This window comes from Salvelinus alpinus, chromosome 11 (genome assembly GCF_045679555.1).
Source record: "Salvelinus alpinus chromosome 11, SLU_Salpinus.1, whole genome shotgun sequence".
NCBI lineage: Eukaryota > Metazoa > Chordata > Actinopteri > Salmoniformes > Salmonidae > Salvelinus > Salvelinus alpinus.
Window position 1 is genome coordinate 51,549,352 of NC_092096.1, and position 10,364 is coordinate 51,559,715.

Here is a 10,364-nt window from a genome sequence, read left to right on the forward strand (position 1 = left end):
ACGTCTCGAATGTTCAGAAAGTTAAGCTTACGTTGCAAAAAAAAAATCTTATTGACTAAAATGATACAGTACTGCTGGCTGGTAGGCTAGCTAGCAGTGGCTGCGTTGTTGACTTTGTTTGAAAGTGTAGCTGGCTAGGTAGCCTCGATAACTGGCTAGGTAACCTCGACAATTACTCTAAACTACACAATTATCTTGGATACAAAGACAGCAAAGACAACTATGTAGCTAGCTAACACTACACTACTCAAGTCGTTCCGTTGTAATGTGATAGTTTCTACAGTGCTGCTATTCGGTAGACGTTGGCTAGCTGGCTAGCTAGCAGTGTTGACTACGTTAGAAGGACGAAAATAGCTGGCTTGCTAACCTCGGTAATTACGATAATTACTCTAAACTACACAATTATCTTTGATACAAAGACGGCTATGTAGCTAGCTAAGAAGAAATGGCTAAGATCAGACAAATCAAACCGTTGTACTGTAATGAAATGAAGTGTAATACTACCTGTGGAGCGGAGCGAGATGCGACCACTCGCTCCAACCCGGAAGTGTCTGCTATCGTATACAAACTGGCTAGGTAACCTCGATAATTACTCTAAACTACACAATTATCTTGGATACAAAGACAGCAAAGACAACTATGTAGCCAGCTAACACTACACTAATCAAGTCGTTCCGTTGTAATGTAATAGTAATAGTTTCTGCAGTGCAACTGCAGTGCTGCAGTGCTGCTATTCGGTAGGCGTTGGCTAGCTAGCAGTGTTGACTACGTTAGAAGGACGAAAATAGCTGGCTAGCTAACCTCAATAATTACTCTAAACTACACAATTATCAAAGATACAAAGATACAAATTAAAGATACAAAGACGGCTATGTAGCTAGCCAAGAAGAAATTGCTAAGATCAGACAAATCAAACCGTTGTACTGTAATGAAATGAAATTATAATACTACCTGCGGAGCGAAGCGAAAATGCGACCACCTGCATTAAAATCAATTTACTAAACTCTTGTTAATCACATCCTTACATTGTTGAAGGAAAACTTACGAATTAAATCACACCAGATCACAATGAGTTTTACTGTATTTTTTGCACAGACTATTTTACTCCATAAAAGTATCTCCCGAGATGTACTGTATACAGCTATTTCTGTAAACTCTTTTTTTATTCAGTATCCCCTGTCCCTTACCCTCAATGTGTCTTCTCAGTTCGTCCAGCAGGGTTTGCTGTTGTTCCACTCTGAACTCTGTGGTGTTGATTGTCAATGTCAAATCTTGAAGCTTCCTCTCCTGAAACGTAAAAAAAGGAATTTGAACAAATATGTAATAACATTTATTTAGGCAGATCATATTTCATATTGCGCAACAGCTGATGAAACAAAAAATGGGATCAGTGTTGTTATTTCCTGTCTACACAGGACCTTCTAATCAGCAGATTTGCATGGGCACGAGTTTTGGTTTTCCATTGTGAAATCACCATACAGTAAATTTGTTAATAGACCAATAAAAAAGTTGTTGGTTCGAATCCCTGAGCCAACAAGGTGTCGATGTGCCCTTTACCCTAATTGCTCCTATAAGTCGGTCTGGATAAGAGTTTATGCTAAATGACTAAACATGTAAATGTTAAATAACAAAGGCAGTTTCAAACCTATCAACCACTAACAGCTAGTTTTCAGTTTTCCTCTCCCAACTCAGACCACTAAAAAAGCAATTTTTTCCCCACTTTAATGGACATCTATTACAGTAAAGTACTTAATTGTTTGGCCTACTGGTCAATGATGATGGCACTTTAAAATGTAGACAGGTGAAAATACAGTGCACATTTCACCTTTATGCTCAGTCTCCATCCTCTCCATCAGGCTCTCACTGGTGCTCAGTCTCCATCCTCTCCATCAGGCTCTCACTGGTGCTCAGTCTCCATCCGGCTCTCACTGGTGCTCAGTCTGCTCTCCATGGCTGTCAGCTGTGCTACTTGAGCTACGACAATACATAAGACATTCTGTATGTTAGCAGCTGTTGATTATCATTCTGAACATTTTAATATATTCACAAAAATAAGCGATTGTTCAAAAGATTTTGATTACATTTGTTCTCTCTGTGTAGGAGAGCAACATTCACCTCCATGTTCCTCAGCCTTTCCACTTGGCTCTCTGCAGCTGACAGTCTGGTCTCCATGGTTGTGAGCTGTGCTGCTTGATCAAACAACAGTATCATGTGACATTTTCTTTGTTAGCAGCTGATTCCCAAGTTTCAAGAGGAAGTTCACCCATTTTTACATGTGGCCTTTTTTCACTCTGTGCTTTAGTTAATCCCCCCAAAAGTTTTTGTTTATATTTTGTTACAGAGAAAATTGTTTGTCACATTTTGCTGATTCTTCACTTGCCATTGACTCCAATGCATTATCAAAATGTGTCTAAAGCATGTTATAAAACACTCCAAACCAACTGAAATTACATCAGAATCTCTGTCTGGATAATGTCTCTGCACAACAACAAAAAATCACAGTGAATGATGCTGTTTATAACAAAATTATGCAAATATGGTATTATGGGACAGTGGAACATTTGCTTTTTAAATTGAGTGCAGAGACATTATCCAGACAGAGATTCTGATGTAATATTAGTTGGGTTGGAGTGTTTTATAACATGTTTTAGACACATTTTAATAATGTATTGTAGTCTATGGCAAGTGATGACTCTGTAACTAAACAAAATATACAAATCATTTTAAAAACAGTTTGGGGGAACAACTACAAGCACAAAATGTGTGAAAATAAGGCCACATATAAAAATGGCCGAACTTCCGCTTTAAGTTCAAAACTTTATTGCCCATTCTTGTTAGGAATGGACATTTGTCTTCGGCTTACAGGCATCTGGCTCAAAAACAAACACATTATCAATCTGAACCCTTGAAAACATGATATACTGTAGAAATTAATTTGTTTAAACATTGGATTTTGATTACTTTCATTTGCATGTAGGAGTCAACAACAGCCTCCATCTTTTTCAGTTCCTCCAACTGTTCTCTGTAGCTGTCAGTCAGGCCTTCATGGCTCCTAGTTCCATCAGAAGGTTACACATGTCTGGCTGGCAGCTACTGACTGTCTTGGCTCGGGCTGGTGCTTGGATCTGAGAAGAACTTCAGTCTCTACGCCCTGTGCCTGTTCAGGCTGAATCTGTACCGTGATGTCATTCAGGTTGACTTCTCCAGCATCTTCACTGAGCGTTTGAGTCCCAGACAGACACGGCAGCACCAGGGTCTGAGTCAGTCGTTCATTCTACAACTTGTACGTAAGTAGTATCAAAATTCACACAAATCCTCTCGGCTACCTGGGTAGCTCGTTGTGCTGTCTCTTGCCTTTATATACCTTCCCATGTGAAACATTACGCACTGGTACAGTGTCGTTAGGACGCAGGGAAAAAAGGAGACATGTTCAAGGACTCCATAAAAAAAATTATAAAATGGAACTATTCAAACAGAGTATTCTTAGGCAGCATGGATATTGTCATTTAGCTTGATGCTTTTATGCAGTGTCTTACAGAACAATTTGTGACTCCAATGGGAATTGAACTCACGACTCTGAAGTCTTACCGACTGAGCCACACAGGACCACATGTAACGATCGTTGTTGGAAGGATGGTCGGACCAAGATGCAGCGTGGGGTAGGTTAATCATTTTTATTTATGATAACCGGTACAAAACAAGAAAGCGTCACAAACGAAACGTACAGCTTTGTAGGGCTAAAAAAGCAACAATACAAAATCAAGATCCCACACACAACAGGTGGAAAAAAGGCTGCCTAAATATGATCCCCAATCAGAGACAACGATAGACAGCTGCCTCTGATTGGGAACCATACCAGGCCAACATAGAAATACACAAACTAGAGTACCTACCCATGTCACACCCTGACCTAACCAAAATAGAGAATAAAAAGGCTCTCTAAGGTCAGGGCGTGACACCACATGGGTAATGTGTACACGGTTAATGTGTACACATGTGTACAATGTCCATTTTCCAGGATACAGGTGCAACACAAACAAGTACCGGATACTAACAGGCTGCTAAATATGAACGTTTTTGAAATATATCTGTTGTTTGCACTTCAACAGGGTTTACCAGTGTGTATTTGGGCATGAAAAATGCTACCATCAGGCCAAAAGACAGATTTGGTGCATTGTACACTTTTTTTTTTTTTTTTTAATGAACTGATCTTTATTATTTTACCATGAAGAAACGTTAATGTATAATGTTTCATAACAGTCAATGTTTTATTAATATAATTCTATACAATCACCATGCACCTTCATGTATGAATAGATTGAAAATGATCATTTTGCAGCTTACTATTTTAATACAATTTGTTTCATGAAAATAATATACAGATCAAATCCATCCCGACAGTTATGATATAAAAATAATAATTTCAGAAGTAGAGGTGTCTGTGATATAGATTTTGATCTGTACCACTTAGTTATCATAACTGAGTTGTACAAGCCATGTCTTAAGGATGAAAGTGAGTTTCTGGCTATCAAAAAGGACATCTGCCCATACCGGTCTATTACAGAGAAGTTAAATATTAAAGTATGATTGGATCTGAGTAGGTCAGTCGTCTAAGTAGCAGTCCTCTATCTTAGGAATGAACGAGATGACGTCACTCAGTTCGTCCAGGCTCTCCTGTAGCTGTTCAGCTGTCTGTCTGATCGTCTGGATGAACTTCATGGTCTCTGACTTGACCTCAGCCTTTGGTTCTTCACATGCAGGGTTCAGCTCAGTGGTGGAGTCTGTGTCCATCACTTCTAACTTACTGGTATCACCAGACTGTTCATTCACCTTTGCCTGTCGGATGTTGTGGATCTCTCTGGCATCCATGGCGATGAAGAAAATATCAACAGCTACAAAAAAAGCGGAAAATATTCCTGTCGCCACCTCTGCCACACGCACTACCCTGGCAGTTTGGGCTGCCACCTTGCCAATATTGGCCACCTGGAGTAGTCTGAAGAGCTCTATTGTGCCTGCAAGGCCTTTCCCAGCCCTCACCCCAGCACTAACAGCGGCCTCTACATTGAAACCGGCACTTTTTATCTTAGAAGAGCTACTTTGCATGAGTGTCTCCAAACCCTCAGCAATGTCTTGTAGAGATGTCACCACAGAGTTCATCTTCTCCTGGAACTCCTTGATGATGTTCTTGATGGCTAGGCGGTCAGTGGACTGATTGACCATGTTGGTGATGTTGGATACTCCTGCTGTGGCTCCACCAGCGACAGCCACCCCAATACCAACCCCAGTGACGATCAGGGAGGCGCCCAGAGTGAAGGGAGCCAGGATGAGCCCCACTATAGAGGTGATTCCTCCAGCTGCCCCAATAACACCTCCCGTCAGACTGCCTATGGTGGTGCCTTTGTGCATACTCTCCAAGCCGTCTGCCAGAGTTCTCAACTTGTCCAAGGTGATCTGGAGTTCCTCCACAGTTTTCTCACTCTATAGAAATGCATGAATACATTTAGAGTAATGAATGAATGGAAATGTAGACGGTTGGATGGATAAATATACATATTGAACAATTGATTGATTGATTGATTGATTGATTGATTGCAATTGCATAGCAAACCTTTTTTGTGATGAAACTGATAATGAAGGGTTTCGCCATGATGTCACCAACTGAAGGCCTAATGGTCGGGTCTTGTTGGAAGATGTCACACAGGAGGTCGCGGAGCTCAGATGAGAAGCTCTCTGGGAGAGATGGGTAAGAACCTCCCAATATTTGGGGGATGAGCTTGATTGTGTTCTCTGCAGTGAACTGTGAAGAAAGAACTGTCTATGATCACCCAATATCCTTTAGCTAGGTGGTGGACAGGCAAAATAGAATGCATTCAATATGTGTCGGAATAATTGGATGTCGATTGACCCTTCAAGTCAGAATTTTGCAACCCGAGTTTACACGTTTTGATATATGATCTATTAACTTTTCAGCTGAAAAGTGATTATACAGAGCAATCTTACAATCTTAATAATTTGTATAAAATACAGGTAGTTAGTTTAACTTTGTCAATGTTAGCTATCTTAAGCTAGCAGGGTAGATGCTATTATCTCATTAGTTGATGAATTATTCCTACTTTAAAACCAATTGACTACAGTCAACTTCACCAACTGGAAAATGTGAAATAACAGCGAGCATTTAAATGCAGGATTACTTACTGCACCCTGAAGCATACACAACTCATACAGCACACATCCCAAGGACCAAATATCACTGCAAATGATGGAAAATAAATACATTAATTATCATGTAATTCTCATTATTTTACACTGCATAACCCTCACACTTATATTTTAACACTCATAACCCCATTATAATGCCTTCATAGATATGTCATAAACATATCCAGTGGTAACAGTGTGTGTGTGTGTGGGGGGGGCTTGGCTTACCTAACATACAGTATGGCTTGTGACATCACTTTGACATATTTTATGTCATTTTATGATACCATATCATAGGCCTTGTGACAGAAGGTTCAAGTTACAGTAAATGACTGATTATCCACCCTCAAATGCTTTGTTAGCTTCAGTGATTTCATTCTCACCTCACTATACCTTCAACATTTTGGGTAATTACTAACTATTTAATCAATATCGCGAAAAAAAAAACAGAAATATATATTTAAATATACATCTTAAATATTTTCTACCTTTTGGTGTCATACGTTTCACCAGTCAGAATCTCTGGGCCTAAATAACCCACCAGTCCGTCCTCGTTGGTAGCCCTGATAAAAGAAATTGCGAACATGAACACAAAAAAATACTAAAATACTCATTTATGTCATCAAAAATGCTCAACTATTAATGTATTTAACTATTAATATATGTTGTGTAAATTCATCATGAGCCACATACTTTTCGTTGACACTTCCAAACGCTCCCAAACGAAGTGTTTCAAATTCTGTGAGGAGTACGCTCTAGTATAGATAATAAAATATCACTGTACAGTTGAGGCATTAAGCAACAGTCTATGACATTCCATTATTTCATTTAGGCACTGACGTGAATCATATCATAAGTTGTTGCAATAATCTCTATTTGTATTGCTGTGAATTCCAAGTCAACAATCCCACCCAAATCATAATGTGCAGTTGATTGTTTAAGAAGGCTTTACATGTGTAGGCAGTCACTGTAAATAAGAAATTGTTCTTAACTGACTTGCCTAGTTAAATAAAGGTTACATTTTAATAAAATTAAAAAATTAATAACAAGGCTTTACATAAAACCTGACATTTTTTCAACCCTCCTTTTTCTTTGAAAGGATGTCCAGGCTATCTTTAAACTAATAGCCTTTGCATGATGTCTTATTAGCAGTACCTGGGGTCTCAGTTCTCTGTGAAGAAGGCCCTGGTCATGTACATGCTTCAGGGCCATGCAGATCTCGACAAACCAGTCCATAATCTGTGAAGGTATCAAAGTAATGTATATTTAGCCTAAAATAAAAACAGTTGTGGTGTGGAATTTTCTAGTCATTACTTCAGTTACCTTCTCATAGTACTTTTCTGTAGGGTTAGTCATCTGCTCTTGAATCTTCTGTGACAGATTTCCCTTCGCACAATGGTCTGTCACTATATAGTAGCAGTTATCCTCTGTGAAAATGTATTAGTGGTTTGTGTGAATACTACTTGAGAATGTGTGAATACTCGCGAAACATATTAATACTGTAGTAGTTCACTTGTTGAAGTTTCTGATACTGTATTACCTTGTAATTCCAATACAATGTCTCTGAAACAAATGAAATACATTGAAATACAAAATATAACGACAACGATAATGATGTAGTTACCTAGAAATGAGTTTTTGTAGCTTACAATGTGGGGGTGACTAATCTGTCTGAGGCTTTCAACCTCTGAGACAATTTCTCCAGCACTGGAGTTCAGGACAGATGTCTGTCAAAACAAATTATACGTGACTTATTGAAAGATATAGGCATGTTAATTATTTTGTTTATCTTTATGAATACCTGTCATTATCAGTCATTATTGTTGCATCTGCAGAGTTGCCTATAATTGAAAACCAATTATGTATACTATCCCTCTGTGATCATTCCAAAAAACTCTAAGATGTAATAAATTCAGAAATAACAAATATTTCTCACTTACCTCATTCAATTTGATCTCTTTAATGACGAACTGGTCACCTTGTTTGTCAGTAGCTATGACACCATTCTCTACCTCCTTCTGGGTAGTGTATCCTTTCTTCTCAAGGACACTCTGTGTTTTCCCCATCTTTAGATTTCACTGGAATCTGTGTCTCACTCATGTCAATTAGCAATGCAATATTATTTGAAAATCAATCAAATAAATTGCAATTTACACTAAGTGTATAAAACATTAGGAACACCTTCCTAATATTGAGTTGCACCCCCTTTTGCCCTCAGAACAGCCTGAATGTGTCTGGGCATGGACTCTACAAGGTGTTGAAAGTGATCCACAGGGATGCTGGCCTATGTTGCCTCCAATGCTTCCCACAGTTGTGTCAAGATGACTGGATGTCCTTTGGGTGGTGGACCATTCTTGATACACAGGGGAAGCTGTTGAGTGTGAAAAACCCAGCAGCGTTGCAGTTCTTGACACACTCAAACCGATGCACCTGGCACCTACTACCATACCCCGTTCAAAGGCACTTACTGTAAATCTTTGGTCTTTCCCATTCACCCCCTGAATGGCACACATACACAATCCATGTCTCAATTGTCTCAAGGCTTAAAAATCCTTCTTTAAGCTGTCTCTTTCCCTTCATCTACACTGACTGAAGTGGTTTAAAGAAGTGACATCAGTAAGGGATCATAGCTTTCACCTGGATTCACCTGGTCAGTCTGTCATGGAAAGAACAGGTGTTCCTAAAATTTGTACACTCAGTGTATAAACACATTTGCGTTTGCGGTAATACCAGTAAGGTGTATATGTTATTTACACAGGCTTACCTTTGCTTATCTGTCTGCTGGTTGTGCTGTTGGTTTACCTAATCTATGATTTGAACAGGAGTTCCAGTCTTATATGCAGGGCTCCTCTGCTTCCGTGGCATGATCAAACTAACCCAACCACACCCATATCCGCATTACATGTTCAGCAATGCTGGATCAACTATCAACCATTGTGTCAGCTGGGAGGGACTATAGAGAAGTTTGGGCTAAACTAAAGCATTCAGATCATGTGATTTACAAGAACTCATAAATGCCTTGAGGCTGAAGTGAAAGCATTCACAAGTTCAAGTGTCGACACGAGCTGTATACTGTCGTCAACATGCGTATTATCAGTTGAACAGGGTGAAATAATTCTGTTTTCCTTTTTGGCACACTGCTAAAAATAATTTACAAATTCATATTAAAAAGTCAACAGATTTGAGAAAACAGTTTAACATACTGTACATGCATCAGTTTGCTATTTTTTTCAATCTTGTCTTTCAGTAAAACAGTTTGCTAGCTGCTTGGCTCTGCTTACTAGCTGGCAGGTGTGGTAGAGTAGTATTGCTTTGGGAATTGTCTTTGGTTAAAGATTAATAGGAATTCAAAGGTGGGCTATCCAACTCTACCTCTGAGTGATTATGTGGGGGAAAATATCATGGTCTTGTTTACATTTCACATACCATAACAATATTTGCATCACACGTAATATCAACCTAGCTTTGAGCTAATGGTTCTAAGAGAGCGACTGGCTGGTCAAACTGGAGGCTTGTATGTGAAAGAACATGACACTAGGCTCATTTGTTTCTTCAACCTTGGTAACTGAAATAACATGATCATTTATATTCCAATAATGTTTCTTAGATGGACTGCTGCTTACCTCCAGTCTCCCCTATCTCGCTTTTAGGTCCGGCTGGTCCCACATGACCCTTTCCTTCCTAAAAATACGACAAGCATGATAGCTCTCACCAATCTTAGGACCGTCTGTAAAAGGCGGCACATAAAGTCATATCACAGCTGTATCACACACTACACTGCCATGTGGAGGTACTGTTGTCGACTCTACAGTCTCCTACGAACACTCTCAGGTTGTTTATTGGTTGTTTATTGGTTGGTTATTGGTTGAAGCTCTATTCAACCAGGTTAAGTGCCCGAGAGCAGTGTGTTGAAGAAGTTACTACTAGTTTATTCTGGAAGCAACATGCAACTGGAGCCACTGCAATGAATTAACCCATTGACAACAAATACATTTTTCAAGACAGACCTTGGGTCCTATGAGGATGACACTCAACTACTTTTCTGTCAGCCTGTTTTGCTGGAATGGAGTTTAGGTCTTCCATGGTGACATCACCATGTGATACATTTGTTAAAATAGACCAATAACAAAGAGACTTCGAAACCTCTCTGTCAATAACAGCAACAA

General features: G+C 39.3%; 1 protein-coding gene across 3 annotated transcripts; it reads right to left on the reverse strand.

Annotated features, from left to right (window-relative positions):
• Positions 1 to 3,650: 3,650 nt before the first annotated feature.
• LOC139534350 (uncharacterized) lies at positions 3,651 to 9,082 on the reverse strand. 3 transcript variants are annotated; one of them, XM_071333431.1, is made up of 10 exons: positions 8,963 to 9,082; positions 8,139 to 8,283; positions 7,823 to 7,925; positions 7,522 to 7,625; positions 7,354 to 7,437; positions 6,892 to 6,953; positions 6,687 to 6,761; positions 6,196 to 6,250; positions 5,609 to 5,797; positions 3,651 to 5,478 (listed from the first exon to the last, which is right to left on the reverse strand). In XM_071333431.1, exons 2-10 carry the CDS (start codon positions 8,262 to 8,264, stop codon positions 4,603 to 4,605), a joined length of 1,674 nt encoding a protein of 557 aa, XP_071189532.1. In that variant the 5' UTR covers positions 8,265 to 8,283; positions 8,963 to 9,082; the 3' UTR covers positions 3,651 to 4,602. The 3 variants fall into 3 exon arrangements, with proteins under 3 accessions (XP_071189532.1, XP_071189533.1, XP_071189531.1); XM_071333432.1 differs by having other exon boundaries at positions 8,139 to 8,293; positions 8,963 to 9,075; XM_071333430.1 differs by having other exon boundaries at positions 8,139 to 9,072.
• Positions 9,083 to 10,364: the final 1,282 nt, after the last annotated feature.

What these genes read in the sequence shown, in the direction of transcription:
- LOC139534350 (XM_071333431.1), bottom strand. Translation starts at nt 8,264, where the DNA reads ATGGGGAAAACACAGAGTGTCCTTGAGAAGAAAGGATACACTACCCAG. An exon ending in ACAGAGAACTGAGACCCCAG is followed by an intron (nt 6,954 to 7,353) that starts GTACTGCTAATA and finishes TATCTATACTAG; the next exon opens with AGCGTACTCCTCACAGAATT. An exon ending in GAAACGTATGACACCAAAAG is followed by an intron (nt 6,251 to 6,686) that starts GTAGAAAATATT and finishes CATCATTTGCAG; the next exon opens with TGATATTTGGTCCTTGGGAT.